Source organism: Chaetodon trifascialis, chromosome 9 (genome assembly GCF_039877785.1).
Source record: "Chaetodon trifascialis isolate fChaTrf1 chromosome 9, fChaTrf1.hap1, whole genome shotgun sequence".
NCBI lineage: Eukaryota > Metazoa > Chordata > Actinopteri > Chaetodontiformes > Chaetodontidae > Chaetodon > Chaetodon trifascialis.
Window position 1 is genome coordinate 28,100,937 of NC_092064.1, and position 15,959 is coordinate 28,116,895.

At 46.7% G+C, this 15,959-nt stretch overlaps 1 protein-coding gene across 1 annotated transcript; it reads left to right on the forward strand.

Annotated features, from left to right (window-relative positions):
- Window positions 1–868: 868 nt before the first annotated feature.
- Window positions 869–11,754, forward strand: sae1 (SUMO1 activating enzyme subunit 1). Its single transcript, XM_070970144.1, has 9 exons — window positions 869–1,072; window positions 1,639–1,750; window positions 2,264–2,437; window positions 4,847–4,992; window positions 5,720–5,819; window positions 6,099–6,204; window positions 9,448–9,592; window positions 9,952–10,021; window positions 11,457–11,754. The coding sequence occupies exons 1-9, from the start codon at window positions 972–974 to the stop codon at window positions 11,547–11,549; spliced, it is 1,047 nt and encodes a 348-aa protein (XP_070826245.1). The 5' UTR covers window positions 869–971; the 3' UTR covers window positions 11,550–11,754.
- Window positions 11,755–15,959: the final 4,205 nt, after the last annotated feature.

Genomic DNA, 15,959 nt, shown 5'->3' on the forward strand with positions numbered 1-15,959 from the left:
GGTTAGACATCCTGGCCAAATCAACCCTCTGTAAGGGGTTATGCTGAAATACATATGCAGGTTTGCTTTTAGGACTTCAGTGAATAGGTACCTCTCTTATAAAATGCTATAGTTACGTTAATTTGGCATGCCGGGGAATGAGAATTTGGGGAAAAGACTACATAACCCAAAAATACAAAAGCAAAAATGGGACCTTATTGACAGATTTATAGGGTAAACAAATGTGTCATACTAGGTTTGAGCTGTTGTAACAGGAAATATACACACATGCTGGCCAAGGCAGTGTCCTGTACTCCTGACCAAATACAATCTGCTGCCAAGACGGGACCCATGTAAAGTAGGTGGGTACCCTAAATCGAATTTTACAGCTATTTATCAAAAAAACATCAACTGTTCATTTAGCTGTCAGAGCTTGATTTATTATCTGACGGCAAATGACAAGCACCTTGAAAAAAAAATGGCTGTGAAATTGTTCGTAAAAGACAATACCCAGGGCATCATGTACCCTCGCATCAGCCGTGGCGCTCGTTCATGCCCTAAACTATGTGTTTTAAACAGTCAATGGATGAAGGTAACAGTTGCAGAATAAAAAATATCAGATTAATACCTGGATTTTAAAGTTACAGTGGAGCACGTATTGGTCGATTCTTGAATTACAAGCCAGTAACAGCGACCTAGCCTCTTTAGGATTGACTCGAGGCCCTGTAAACAACAATAGCATAACTTAAAAAACTAATACGATGACAAATAAATGGCTAATACAAAAAATCAATGAAGAAATCATCAAATCATAAAGCTTTCATAAATCAATAGCGAAAATAAAAAAAAGAGAAAACGTCTATTGTTTCCTCTGGTGACGTCATCATTCCGCGCCTAAGCGGGACCGTCGCCGTATTTGAAACATTTACATCTGCAGCGACATAAAAGAAGGCTACTTTACGCCTTATTTCCCGTGTTTAGCACGAATTGAAATGATCGATATGATTGAGAAGGAGGACCCGGTCATCAGCGAGGAGGAGGCGGCGCAGTACGACCGCCAGATCCGATTGTGGGGCCTAGATGCCCAGAAGAGGTCAGTTAGCTCGCCAGGCTAATCGACAGCAGGAGGTGTGCATTGTCGCACTCTTGCTGCACCGGTTTTGACCAAAGTGTTAAACAAGTTTTTTTCCCCCCATTTGCAAGCAGTTTGGATATGTTAATTATTGGATTAGGCACAGTATCCATACGTGTATCGGTCGGTATCTTTGGATTGACCTCATATTGTCTGTAGTCCTGCGGGGTTTTACAGCCGCCTGGATTTTTTTTTCTCAAACTGAGGTGAAGTGAGAAAGAGGCCAGTGGTTGACTGAGTTTCCCCATCACGAAAGGGAAAGTTGCAAGCAAGTTAACAAACAGTAGACTCGCTTTAACACACACACACACACACGGAGTGCAATAAAGCAGATTGTGATTCTGATTGCATGTTTGTGTATAAAAAACATACATGGTCTCTGTAATGCATGTGGTGGTAGAGCGTTTCATATAGAGGTTAATCTGCTGATTTGTTAGAAACACAGACCATACAGCACAAACTCCCATTCAAAAACACACACGAAGAAGTACTTGAGCAGATTTGTTGTCTGCGTGTTTGCTTTACAGGTTGCGAGGGTCCCGTGTGCTCCTGGTGGGTTTAGGTGGTCTGGGAGCAGAAGTGGCCAAGAACTTAATCCTGGCTGGAGTTAAAGGACTCACTATGCTGGATCATGAACAGGTACACATGCTCAGGTGTTTTTCCTGTCCTCATCCGAGCACGAGCGCGTACACACTGGACGTCTGCTTCAAAATATAAAATCTTTGTTTTCAGCCATCAAATAAACGTCTACATGATGCATTCAGGGCCCATAAATATAATCAAATAGTAGATGGCAACTTTACTCTTTGCAGTTCTACGTGTGTCCACTAGATGGCGCCTGTGTCTTAGCAGCCAGAGGCACCAAACCACATACTGGACGTTTTATTGTGATAACTTTGCAATAACTGCTTTCTTCTGGCTTCATGTCACGTTTTGAAATGGAATTTAATTTTATAGCATCACCCTCTTTGTCCCTGTCCTATGACACAATAGATACACTTTTAAAGAAAGAAACAGAATTTCCAGGAGAGGTAAATATCCATTGGATGCACAGTGTGAATGATCTCCGGCTAAATTTCAGCGTGTCGAGTGTGAGGGCCTGGTGCAGCACAGTCCTCACCCTGCTCTGCTTTCCCTGTTTGTGTCGGCCAGGTGTCCGAGGAGTCATGTCGAGCTCAGTTCCTGGTTCCGGTGACGGCTCAGGGGAAGAACCGAGCCCAGGCCTCGCTGGAGCGAGCGCAGAACCTCAACCCGATGGTGGAGGTCCACGCAGACCCCGGGAGAGTCGAGGACAAACCAGATGACTTCTTTCTGCAGTTTGATGCGGTGAGGAGAAATCAAAGTTTATTCTGGACCGTTGTGTTCAAACATACTACGAACTAAAAGATTTAAGAGGGAAGCTGAATGATTTCTCTTAAAAGTACAGTGAGTCTGTCTTTTCTTGGAACATATTCAATTCAGTTCAATATACCTTTATTTGTCCCGCAACCGCAAGGCGAAATTCCAAATTAAGGTGTTATTAAAGAAATAATCCACTCTGAGCACTTAAGATAAGTGAAAAATGTTTGTCAGTGATCCTCCTCACATTCTCTCTGCTGTACGATGTGTTTTTCTAACTGTCCATGTGGCGTCACCGTCCGGTTACTCGTTTCCAGTCCGTTATTCTGCTTCTGCTTCATTCTCCACCTTATTGCAGTGTTTTCTTGCAGACTGTTTTATTGTGCTCACCTTGCTTTTCCCTCTCCAAAAGCTCTGTAAAGTGAGTCTCGTGTCACTCAGTCTGACCACTGGATGTAGCCTGCAGACCACACCATACATGAAGCTGGAGGTGAAGTGCTGTCACTGCAGTAATGAGCTTAACTTTGCTCTTCAGGTGGCGTTAATGATTGAATTTTGTCTTTCTTCCCCCTGGTTTGTGATGTAAGTCGCCTCTCTAGGGGTCGTAATCTCTAGGTTAGATGATGAAAGTTGCTGCACAGGCGGCTGTGCCTCCGTCTGGACGTCAGTTTTATCGCTGCTGAACGGAAGAAGGGAGTTAAAGAGTCAGATAAAGAGCAGATTTGTCCCCCCTCCGTTGTGTCTGAATGTCGGCAGTTTTTCTCCCTCTGGGGGAGCTAAGTGAAGGTCAGGAGGAGGGAGAGTGGTACGGGAGGAAGACAGAGGAGGATGGAAGTAGGACAGAGTGAAGGGATGGGGGAGATGTTAGTGGGACGGAGGGAGGGAGGGAGGATGAAAGGGTTGGAGAAGAGAAGGCGGGACAACTGAAGAAGCTTGAGATAAAGTTGAAAATGGGGAAAAGGGGGGGGGTCTCTCTCGTTCTGCTGCAGACCGCTTTTATCTGCTTCCACGGATGTACCCGTGTGTGGCTCAGCGGGAAGATGGAGGGCGATTAAAGCGGCGAGGCTGGAGCGTGGTCGGTTTTCATATGAGAGGCCTCATTACTGAGCACGATGGAGAAACCCTCACGCTGTCCATCTGGACTGCAGTCAGCCGAGCCGCTGCTGACGCTGTCGCAAAATACCACATGAATAACATGACGACAGGCATGACGACAGCCTTCACGGCTTCTGACAGAACGTCCAGGCTTCTTCTGCTTCTCCTCTCTGTTTCTCTGGAATGGATTTGTTGTGGTGAAACAGCTCAGCTTTCCTCTTCTCCTTCCATCACTTCCTTGTTTTTCTGGTGCTGTAATCACGCTCCTGCTCCGGGTCAAATAATGCTCACGAATCATTGGTGGGAGGGAAAAAGGTGTCTGTTAATGGCTGATGTGCATCCAGCAGCCTGTAAGAGGGGTCTCCCCCCCCCCTTTTAAGACTTTAAGATGAGAGCATGTGTGTGACTGGTCAGATAGAAGGTCGCACACGTCCTCACTGGGAGCTCTGGTCCTTGACCCTGGTCTGCCTGCTGCTGCGAGGCTGATGGCATCAGTCTTATCAGCGAGCTGAGGGTGTTTTGGGTGTGCTGGACTGGGTCCGCAGGATAAGGTGGACCCAGCCCGCCGTTCAGTTGTTTACAGTCAGAAATCAGCCCATCCTGCTTTTACCCTGGTACACTGTGTCACTGACGCCTCAGCCCTGCGTGGCTGTTTACTCAGGGAGGTGAACCGTCTGCTGAAGGTGTGTCTCAGTCAGTTTGGCAGCTGACCATCATTCAGTCACTTAATGTTCCTCCAAGAGCTGAGAAGACCTGACACATGTCTGTCTGTGCTTTGGAGATTAAATGAAGACAATGTTATCGTTTGATATTTTCTGTTATTGCGAGCAGTTTGAGTGTTAATGGAAACGAGCCAATAATGGCACAAAAACAAAACGGCTTGAGGAGGAGAAGGTGCCCAACAGACCAAGACTGTGGGAGTTCAGTTTCAGAGACACGAGGTGCCAAGAGGTGGCTGGAGAACATGCAAATGTGCAAACAGTGAAGGAGTGTTTCCAGCTGCCCGTCGCGCAGAGCCGTGGATGTCAGACATTTAACAAAAAAGACCAGATGAGATGTCCTTTTTTAAAACCAGTGAAGGCTCATCAGGAAGGAGCCTCACAAACACTGTTTGCTTCCCAATCTGTGTTGGATTAAATCCTTTTTTGAACAATACATGAATGTCCTTGGATCCTCAGTCACAGAGGCTGGACATATTAATACCACACACATTCAGGTGCTTCTCTGAAAGCGATCGATCAGATCACCCTCCGACCTGCCGGCAGCCCTCTGACCGGCCTCCCTGTGCTTCTTCTCCCTCAGGTGTGTCTGACAGGCTGCTCCAGAGACCTGATGGTGCGGGTCGACCAGCTCTGCTCTCAGCGCAACATCAAGGTCTTCTGTGGGGACGTCCACGGTTACTACGGCAACATGTTCTGCAACCTGGGACAGGAGCACCACTACGTTGAGTGAGTGTGAGCTGCTTTAGAGCGCTGCAGTAGAAAAATAGCAGGCGAAGGTTAATCCTGTGGCATCCAGTGCCCAAGAAGGGCCCCAAAAACAGACACGGGGGGAGGTCTACAACACCACGTATCCCCACAGTGCTGCCAGCTCACCCCTTCCCAAGATTCTTAACAACTATTCACATTTGGCCTCATGTGACAAGAAGCCTCTTGGATGAGAGGCAAACAGTTTTCAGGTTTGGCCTCCGTGTTGCACCAGAGTGCAGAGATTAGTCCCAGAAAGCGTCTTGTCTCGTATCAAAGGTGGAGGTGTCGCTCAGCTGTGCGCTGTAGTGTTGGTACAGCCTTTAGCTCACTGATGCTAACAGTTTATGACGTTACATACAGACACTGAAAGACACGTTTTCAGTGAAAGCGTGTGTTTAAATATTATCACGCTTCTTAAAAGTGATGTTAAAATTTCAAAACGTGGTCACAGAGCAGCCTCAGCTTCTGACATGAGGAACTGTGACTGTTAGAAATAAAAACAGAGCAGTCACAAACTGTTGAGCTGAAACATGAAGTATATTGAGTTTATCCTGTTTTACATCAGAAAGGATTCGCAGTTTATCACATTCTGTTTATTTATGTTTTTTTCAGCTGCACAATTATTTACGAGCTCGATTTATGATGGACTGTTGAGCGTTGTGCTTCCTGATGATGTCGGAAATCTTTCTCTTCACTCTCTTTAAAGGGAGAAACCAAAGCTGGTGAAACCAGCTGAAAACTCCAACGACGGTCCAGAAGTGAAGAAAGCCAGAATCGACCCCAACGAGACCACCATGGTGAAAAAGGTAGATGAGACGAGCCAGGTGGTTTTATTCTCCCGCCTGGTGTGCAGAGCCACCACATGTGAAGATGTGTTTTCAGGACAGACAGATGGACGCCAGCAGGCTGGCTGGTGAAAAACATGGCTGCCTGTAGGCTGGAGCAAGTTTAGATTAATGATCACAAATACAGTGAAATCCAAATCTGTGGCTTCATCCAGTCAAATGAGCAGCAGACAAATGAGGAGAGAATGAATGAACCCACCACTGCTTCACCTAGTCTGTTTTTCACCTCTCACCAATCAGACGGCCAGTTTCTGCTCCCTGAAGGAGGCTCTGGAGGTGGACTGGACGAGCGAGAAGGCCAAAGCGGGTCTGAAGCGGACTCCAGTGGACTACTTCCTGCTTCAGGGTACTGAGAGCCGAACGTCTGAAGTATAAGTACACGGTTTGCATGTAGATGTGGAAACTGATGCTTCCTCCGTGACTTATGTCAGAAATAATAACTGATTTTCAGATGTTTAAGATCCTTTGAGCTCGGACAGCTGCTGATGGACACTGGTTTATGTTTGCATTTTAAACAGTTTAGTGAAAATAGAGTCAGCACAGACGACGATGAGGAGGATAATGAACCGCTGCAACTCGAGAAAGCTGATTTTCTAAAAGATAAGATATACCTTTATTAGTCCCACAGTGGGGGAATTTCAGGTATTACAGCAGCAAAAGTGGATAGCAAACATAGAGGGCATCAGTAAAAAGGACATTAAATATCAAACCAAACAATATAAACAAGGAATAATGAATATGAACAAACAGTAGTGATGTGGTGGAAACAGTGTGATTGTTCAGCTCTTTAGGGGTGATGACTTCGAACTGGTGGCAACGTAATCTTTAAATGTAATGTCTAATCATTTTTACACCATGAAATTACAAAAGAGATTTAATCTTTTAAAGCTTTAATGAGGAATTCATATTTGTAGTGAAACTAACATTTTTTAAAACGATATTTTCTGTTTGACACAGCTCCGAGCTGAATCAGCCGGAGAGGCCTTCTGATGTCTCTGTGCAGGAGGCGAGACGCAGCGCAGAATTTCCGTACAGAGAATTGATCAAATACAACAAAGAATCCTGAAAGGGCTAAAAAAGTTTAGAAATCTGAAACTGAAAATGCGTAGGATCCCTGCAGCGAGACTGAAACACGTAGCATGAACATGCAAAGTCACTGCCTGTCATTTAGCCTGTAATGATCATCGCACGGGACGGAAAATCACGTCCCAACAGTTTGACAAATGTCCCCCTAAGACAAAGAGTTGGACGTCCGCCTGCACCAAGAAGTGAAGTGAACAAATACGTTCAGTTTTTGTAAAATTCAGTCAGCGATTTGATGGAAAAACGAATGTTGTTCCGCTGAGTTTCACCTGAATAATCTGACCTGTGTAGGAAGCGCCAGCCCAAAGGAACGTTCTGACCTGACCTAAAGTAAATCTGACACGTCCTTCCTGTTTTTCGGGTTATTTACGGGCTCTGGTGACCCTCTCTGTAGACTTGTTATTGTCCCTCTCTGTCACCTGGTCCTGCTCCACCACCACACGCGACATGCTACTTTCCATCACAGGCTGTCCATGGCCAGTCATGTGCACTGAGCGTAGAGCAGAGAACAGCCCGACTCCCACTCTGCATGACAACAAGCACACGAGGACAGGAAGCAGCCAGAACATGGCTGCACTTTACAAAAACTGGTTTCTGTGCAGAAATGTAGAAGATGAAGAAGATTCAGCTCCACTTCTGCACGATGCAAAGATCAGACATAGTGAAGGAAACAAAGCTCTGCTGCATGTTCAGCTCTCACACAGAGCTCATCCCACGCCTCATTAAACACACAAAAACAACAGCACAGCACTCAACAGGGTCTAAGTCACAAAGATCCTTCCACATTTCTAAAGTTAAGAACTAAAGCGGTTTAGAATAACAACATTATTACAGACAGATCATGTTTAAAGCAGCCAGGCAGCGTAAGTCATAGACAGACGTGAAGGATGACTGAAGTCAGGTGTGAGGACTGAAGGTGTGCATGAACGCACCTCGATGTCTTTCATATGTGAGGACAGGAAGACAGAGAGGACGTGTTGGCTTCATGTGTGTTGAGTGTGTTTCTGGCCTTTTCCTCACGGCAGAGCTCCCTGAAACGAGCATCGCGACGCCGTCATGTGATGGTGGGCGTCTGGTGAATTAGTTTACTAAACATCTCATTTGGCTGCTTAATTTTAGCCGTCATGGGCTCTGGTCTAATAACCCCCCACTCTGAAACCCACCTCCCCGCTGCAGCCTCGCCCTGGCTCCAGTCCGATGCGTTCAGGCTAATATCAGAGTGGAAACACCGCCTGGTTGTTGTTTTTTATTGAGTGAACGCGAGGCAGGAGGCCATGTTATGATCCCTTCGTTGTTTCTATAATTGGAGCTAGCGGTTGTTGTTTTGGGCGAGCGATGAGGAAGTGGCTCTTCCTCTGTTACAACTGCTTCCTGTCTCACGAGGAACAGTCGGGTGAGCAGAGCGGCGGATACGTGTGTGTGTGTGTGTGTGTCTGTGTGTGTGTGTGTGTGTGTGTGTTATCATCTGTATCTCATCTGTGTAATTAGCTCTTTTGATATGTTGGCAGACAAGAGAAACGTGTGTTTGGACGAAGCAGAGGCAGAGGACGATGAAGATGAAGAATGAAATGTGTCCTGCTGAGAGCTGCTGTGTGAGCGTCTCTGTGCAGATGTTTCTTAATATGTGGAAAAAGATCTCGTCTGCTGTATTTGACCTTCAGGCAGGTTTCGGTGTAAAGGTCCATCTTGAATACTTCCCTCCCCCTGAAGCCGAGTCACTGGCACACGCAGGTTTATAGATGCTATCTACGTTCCATCCACGTGCACGTTATTATCTGCTGTTATGAAATTCAGCTCTGATTTCCTGCCCGGAGGCCGTCTGTGATGCCAGACTCTAACTTTCTTCTCGCAGAGCCTGGCTGATAAAGAGCAGAGCTGAGGTGTGAAAATGACTCGGTGTGTGTTTGGTGTGCCACGCTGGTGGAAATGGCCGTGGGAGGATTTGACTTCCTCATGTGGTTTAAGTTAATGGACGAACAGGAAGCGCGGGGGCGAGGTGTCGATGCGTGCATCTGTGTGCTGCAGTTGGAAAAGTCAGTTGCTGTGTGAAATACTGCTCGCCACCAAATAAAGTGCTCGATTTCTAATCCTTCGCCAGGCCCTCAGCCGGCTCTCCGGCACAGGAAACGCTCTAATACCTGCTTAGCGTACACGCACAGGTGTACGCAGGCGTTGATGTGTGCGTGCGTGCGTGCGTGCGTGCGTGCGTGCGTGCGCGCTCTTAATTTGATGTGGGGAAGCGTGGGCCACATCGGATGAAATGGTTGATGGTTTATCCTGTTTCAAAGGGAGCAGCAGGCGAGATGAGATGTTGTCTTTCCATGAGGTGATAGTTCAGCGTGGAGGTCTCATGAAAGCGTGATGAAATTAGAAATGGCAGCAGTGAAATAGATAAATGGAACATATTGCTTTAAACGCTTTAAACTTGTTTCCAGCTCGTCAACCGCCGCTCACGTTCCTCCTGCTTCCTGCTTCTCCCTCTTCTGTCTTCCCTCCGTCTCCTCAGTTCTGTTGAAGTTCCGCACAGACAAAGGTCGTGACCCCGACCCAAAATCCTTTGCTGAAGACAGTCAGCTGCTGAGACAGATCCGTGATGACGTCCTTGTGGCCTTGGCGGTGAGCGCCGACCTTCTGAGCGATGACTTCATCAGGTATGAAGCGTCCTCACCTGTCTTTAATTCAACACGAGATCCTGAAACAGCAAGATGCTCCAGGATTTAGCCACAGCCGCCCACACATAACACTGATCTCGACATCTTTTCACCTGCACGTCACCAAAACAACACCATTTCTGACTGTGATCAAACATCCTGCTTTAGTCCGACCCCGCCGCTGCAGGAACGGCGGCGTCGCCAGACAGCGCGACGCGTGACTCAGCTGGCAGAGACGCGGCGCTCCAGACGGACTTTTTTTTCTGGAGCCTGTAACCTTCTCGGCCTGTCAGCTGCTGAACATCACACGTTCTGTTTAGTCACTGAGCTGCGTGTCTCCTTGTACTGTTTGTCCTCAGCTACTGCTTCTCTGAGATGTCTCCAGTGTGCGCTGTGGTGGGAGGAGTCCTGGGACAGGAAGTTGTCAAGGTGAGCATCAGAAAGCAGCACAGGAATGTCGTAAGTTGGGGAAACGCTCTGAATGTGTTCATGTCCTCGGCTGTGACGTCGGACAGTCCTCCAGCGCTGTGGTCGATGTTGAGGACGGCCGGTCCGTCAGCTGACAGGTGGCCGCTCGGCCGGTTTCTGGGTCGGCTTCAGGAAAGCGGCAGCGACTCGTCTGTGTGTCGAAGTGATTTTAACTGTGACCACGGCGAAGCGCAGTGTGACGCTGGCAGCAGCCTCTCAGAAGGAGGAAAGATGTCTGTCCTCCAGGGGACAGCTTAATAAAGCCAGCGATGTCAGCATAAAGGACGAGGATGGCAGGAAGTCCAGTGAAAACATGGCTGCACTAACACATGCTGTGCTTCTACAGTGACTGAGCGGCTGCTTATTTTCTTGATCAGTCGATATCTGGAGATCGTGAGTTGATGCTTTCGTCTTGAAAACTGGCTTTGTTAACGGGATAATCGACCTGTTATCGTTTATCTTTGTGCTCAGTGTTAGTCAGAGGTCAGGACTGCGTGCCAGCATGCATAGATCCTGATTTAAGAAATTAAAACCCTTTATTGATCGGTGCATCAGCCGTACTTCAGGCTGAAGCTGCTGAAGACCTCGAGCGACACGTTACGCCTCATGTTTTACCACCAAGTGTGTCCCTTTGAATTTAGGGACTTTGTGTTTTCTGGACTTCAGCCAGAAGCCTTTTCAGCCTTTTGTTGAAACATAATAACTAAAAGTCTTTACGTTCGATTGTTTTCGTCTGTCCTGTCGTACGTTAAGCTCCTTCCTCTCCTCTGATTGGATGCACAGACTCGATGGTGACTGAGGTCGTTAGAAACATTAAGATTTGTCTCGCAGATCAAAACAGAATCATTTTTTAATGACACACAAACACGCAGAAGGTTTTTTTCAGCACGACCTGATTAAGATTTCACATCCAGCACTGTTACATAAGAGTTTGGTCTGAGCCGTGACCTCAGGCTGAGGTGTGTGTGTGTGTGTGTGTGTGTGTGTGTGTGTGTGTGTGTGTGTGTGTGTGTGTGTGTGTGTGTGTGTGTGTGTGTGTGTGCGCGTGCGCGCGCGCGCGCGTCTTTATGATGAAACCTGCTGTAACTGGCCGCCTGCGTCTGGCCGGGTGAGTCTGACTGATTTCAATCAGAAAACTGAAGTCACGTCGTGGACTGAACCGCTGCGACACACAGGCCGCCGTGGGTGTGTGTGCTGTAGGAAAACAGCAAACTGGCACTGAAAGTGTTCTTTCTGGTCATACTGGTTGGTCGTTTTTGCTTAGTCACCGTTACGATTAAAACGTTTTGTGGCATTGAAGAGTCGTCGCTGTCTGACTGGTTACTGGAAGCTGAAGAGGTCAAAAACCCTCATACTGGCTTTGCTGTCCAGACTGACTTCCTGTCTGTCCCTCCAGGCTCTGTCCCAAAGAGACGCTCCTCACCGGAACTTCTTCTTCTTCGACGGTCGTAAAGGCAGCGGCGTGGTGGACTACTTCGGACCCAAATAAACACCTGTCTCACCTGTGCAGCGGACAGTTTCCCACGCAGACAAGTCCAGCGAACGTCTGTCCTTTCGTTAGTTTGTGCAGATTATTTATACCAGTACTTGTTCCACTTTTCATAAAACTCATCTGTTTCATTTTTGGCATTTGGTCTCAAAGTTCACTGTGGATTTTTTTTTTACATTTCCTAATAAAACATTTAGTAAAATGATTGTGCCTCAGGTCAAAATTATTATGCTGCATTCATGTGCTGCTCGGGAATTTTACCATCCAGGAGCTCAGCTGTGATGTTGCATCAACAAGCTGTTTCCTGCAGAGAAGCACAAATAAAACTCATTAACTTTATTTTCGATTATCATCATTACATGTATATTTGTTTAGAATGCTTAATATACCATCTGATGTGAAGTTACCTTGATTTCACTCTAGTGTATTTCAGATTATGCAATGCTGGAAATTAAGATCCAACACAGGAAATGTTATGGTTTCAGTCCATCAAACTCTGAATCTCAGTCGTGCTAAAAAACCAATCAGAGTCTGAGCAGCAGTTGGCATCAGAGTCTGAAGGGAAAGACGTTCTGCAGAATGACTGTATTTGGTCATGACTTCTCACCGCCTGGCAGGTGACTCATCAGCCCAAACATGGCTGCATGGTGTCTGAGCGACGCCGTGGCAGAGTAATAAAAAAGGGCGGGAAGCGTTCGAATGAGCCTCGGGACAAACGAAGCATTTCCTGCCTTCTTCCTCCCAAATAAGGCAACAACAACAACAGAGCATCACGGGGGAAATCCAGCAGCATGGTCTCGTGCCTGACCTCAGCCCCTGGGAGACGTGGGTGGTTGAACCTGTTTAACCTGCCAGGCCCGTGAAACCTGAACTGCAGAGACGTGCCTAACCATAGATGGAAAAAATGACACTTATTGTGATGCAGTTTAAACTCTGCGAGCGCTGACAGCTGCATGTCTGCAGCAGCAGCAGATACTCTGAACGCAGCACGTTCATTCTGTTTACAACAAGTTCAATTCACATCGAAATCCAGCAGAATTTACAGCGTAAACATGTTTCAGTGTCATGTAACATCAAACATCTCGGCAGTTTTCATCAGTAATACACGGAAAGTGCCTGCAGCAGTCAAACGTAACGGTTGGTTTGAGGTGAAACAGGCTGAAGGTTTAAAGGTTGCTGCAGAAATTTCTCCTCGTGTGAGTTTTGTGGTGAGCGGTGACGTAATCGTTTCCACATTTCAGGCGTTGTGGCTTTGGTACGGTGAATCCCAGCAGAGTGTTCCAGCATCTCACTGTCAGAGTCCACGCTGGTGTCCATCGACCAAAGAGTCCCCTGAGGACGCTCAGGACACAACCTGGACTTCACACTGACCTTCCTTTGGATCTCAAAACAGGGAACTGAAATTTGAAGTGAGTTAATTTGTGATTTGGACTTTTGAATGAGCAGATATCTAAAATGAAGTTGATCATAGTTTGTTGTGTGAAGCCACGATGACATCCTCTACGGGAACAGACTGCAAGAAAATAAAGACGGACCTGCTGCTGCGCGCCATCTTTGTCCATGTTTGACACTTCACAACAGTTTTTACTGCATTAATCAGTCCACCAAATGATAAATGTACCAAAACTGATATTCTATCGTAAAGTATTTCCTCCACTTGTGATGCTTTTGGCTGAAATATGTGACCATTACTTGAATGATAGGACTGGGTCCTGCAGAGTGATTGAGAGTAAAAGAATAAAGCTTGAAGGCTGTGTGGGAAATAAAAAACAGACGTATGTATGAAGTACACTTTTGGGTGGCGGTGTGTTTACTGCAGAGCAGCAAAACAAGCCTTGAACTGAAAGCAGAGGGACGATTAGGCCGCTGCTCTTTTCCTGAGATTAAGAAAGGAGATTAATTATGCAACGTCCCTTTAAGCTCATTCTGCCCCTTTAATTAAAGCAGAACTCTTATCTGTCCACACACACATTCCCTGCAGTCGTCACACGCCCTCCATGCTGACTCCACCACGCTTTGTCTGTCTCGTCCCTTTCTTCTTCTCTTGTTTTTCTCTCTTTCCTGTTCTCTCTCTCTCTCAAAGACGATGTCCCTACCGTGGGGTCACTCTCTCTGTTTTGCCTCTACGTAGCAGCAAAGACCAAGTGCCTGTTGTTGCAACCAATCAGATGCCTGATTCTGCTCTGAGGGCCGCGTGATTGGCTGATTCTGCAGAGGACTTTAAGTGAGGATGTCTGGTCCCAATGCTGCCTGTTGACTCAGTAACAGACAAATGTGTGTGTGTGTGTGTGTGTGTGTGTGTGTGTGTGTGTGTGTTCTCTTTCCTCATAGACTGCTGAATTCTTGCCTTTGTTAATTATGTGAAGATTAGCAGGGCTACACTAACAGTCATTAATAGTTAATCTGATGTATTTCTTGATTCACTGATTATCACTTTTTCTTAAAAGTCTCCAGAAATCATGAAAAATGTTAAAATTTTCATCCTTAAATAGCTTGTTGTGCTCGACTAACCTCCTCCACTACCTTCACAGATGAGCCAAAGGCATCACAGCGTCTCAGACGGGGCGTTCAGACAGTTTACACTCTCTGTACTGTTTGTCTGTCCACTTGTTTCTGGAGACATTTTGTATTTAGATTATGTTAGATTAGATTAGCTCCGTCTATCCTGCACAAAAGAACACATAACAGAATCCAGTGAGGTCGACAAAATGCTTCATAAAGAGAAAAATGAATGTCTGAAGTCACCAGGCTTGTGTCTGAGTATGGACTCACTGACACACTAAAACACGCTGAACACACCTGTGAGCACATGTTGGTTCTCTTGAAGCCAGCAGTGATACTGCGTCCCTGTCCATTGTCCCAGTTCAAGTGGAGCTGTCACGTTCCAATAAAGTTATTCAAATCTGTGCATCACTCAGGACGTACTGTGTTTCTGTGCAGAACACTTTCTAATGCTAAAGGGAGCGAGAAGAAGAATTCAGCTGAGGACAGCGGGCCGGAGGAAGCAGTAAACCTCAGCAGCATCGATGGAAAAGACTTTAGAAAAGTCCCATCACGGCCAGTGCTGAGTACAGAAAGACTGTTCATTTGTCTGGAGCCACATCATCAAGTCAGGCTGTCACCAAGACCCCGAGGACAATGAGGGTAATTATTCAGCTGAAGCCATGAAAAGTGTCCAAGGAAGAAGACGTTTCACAGAGCTCCAACATGTTTGTGATGTTTGTGACTGACTCCAGAGCTGTGTTCATGTCGACGCCGCAGACAGAGAGGTAAAGACCTTGGACCTGGAGAAGGACAACCTGCCAGCTGAAAGGACACCTGACTTATTCTGTCCACCTGGAGTTCTGTTTACGACCCACCTGGACCTTTAGCCCTGTTTGTTTTCAATGTGAGGCACATTAAGTACCATGTATAAGACATACAGGAGCTTTTCTGTTTTTACATAAAAATCCACCAGACAATAAAAAAAAAAAACAGTTATTGATTAATGTGGAAACTCAGGACTCCTGGTCCTCCTGATAAACTCCTGCTGTGCTCATGGAGTCGACGTGATGTGAGTCAGATCTGAGTGCTCAGTGTCTGTTATGAAGAACATTCAATTCAACCTTTATTTTAACTTGGAAATACATTGAGGTAGAGACCTCATTTCCAATGTAGCCGAGTAAAACAATAAACAAAAGCAGATAAATGAAAGCAACGACAATGAATAAAAACAGTAAAAATGTATATAATAACACACATAGCGACACTGCGTCCACTCCACAGCTCTGGGGTTATTCGAGGCGTCTTTAAAGCATCAAAACATGCTCTGGATAAGTGTTTTGATGCAGGTCTGTTACCAGATTGTCATGGTGACCATCACTGTAAACACTTGTGGTGCGTGTGTGTGTGTGTGTGTGCGTCTGTGTGTGTGTGTGTGTGTGTGTGTGTGTGTGTGTGTGTGTGTGTGTGTGTGCGCGCGCAGTGAGGGTCTTGACCTCGTCTCTGTTAATCTGTGGTGCTCTCCAGATGTGACGGAGACCGCAGCAGCGTCTGTCCATCCCCTGTCACGCATGCTCCGCCCGCACAGCCGACAACATCTGCTGCTCCACATTCCATCAAGCTGCCGTCCTCGCCCGTCCTCGTCCGTCCCGCCAGCGCTGTGACATCCCATAATGAGATTCCTCAGTGTGAAGTGGTGGCACAAAAGGCTCAGAGCCGGTCACCGCAGAGGATAAATCACTGCGTCCCTCTGCGGTGGAAGGAGTTACCCAACGAGACATAAACAGAATCCCTGTCTGTCTCTGAGGGTCCCCTGACGTCCCCCCTTGTCCTCTCTGGGTCTTTGCTTCAGGTTCACGTACCTGCAGCCTTGTGGCACACATCAGTGGTGGAGGAAGTATTCAGGATTGTTACTCAAGTAACAGTAGT

Excerpts from the sequence above, each read along its gene's own strand:
- sae1 (XM_070970144.1), top strand. The coding sequence starts at position 972 with ATGATCGATATGATTGAGAAGGAGGACCCGGTCATCAGCGAGGAGGAG. Across the intron at positions 1,073-1,638 it reads GGCCTAGATGCCCAGAAGAG|GTTGCGAGGGTCCCGTGTGC; the intron begins GTCAGTTAGCTC and ends TTTGCTTTACAG. Across the intron at positions 2,438-4,846 it reads TCTTTCTGCAGTTTGATGCG|GTGTGTCTGACAGGCTGCTC; the intron begins GTGAGGAGAAAT and ends CTTCTCCCTCAG.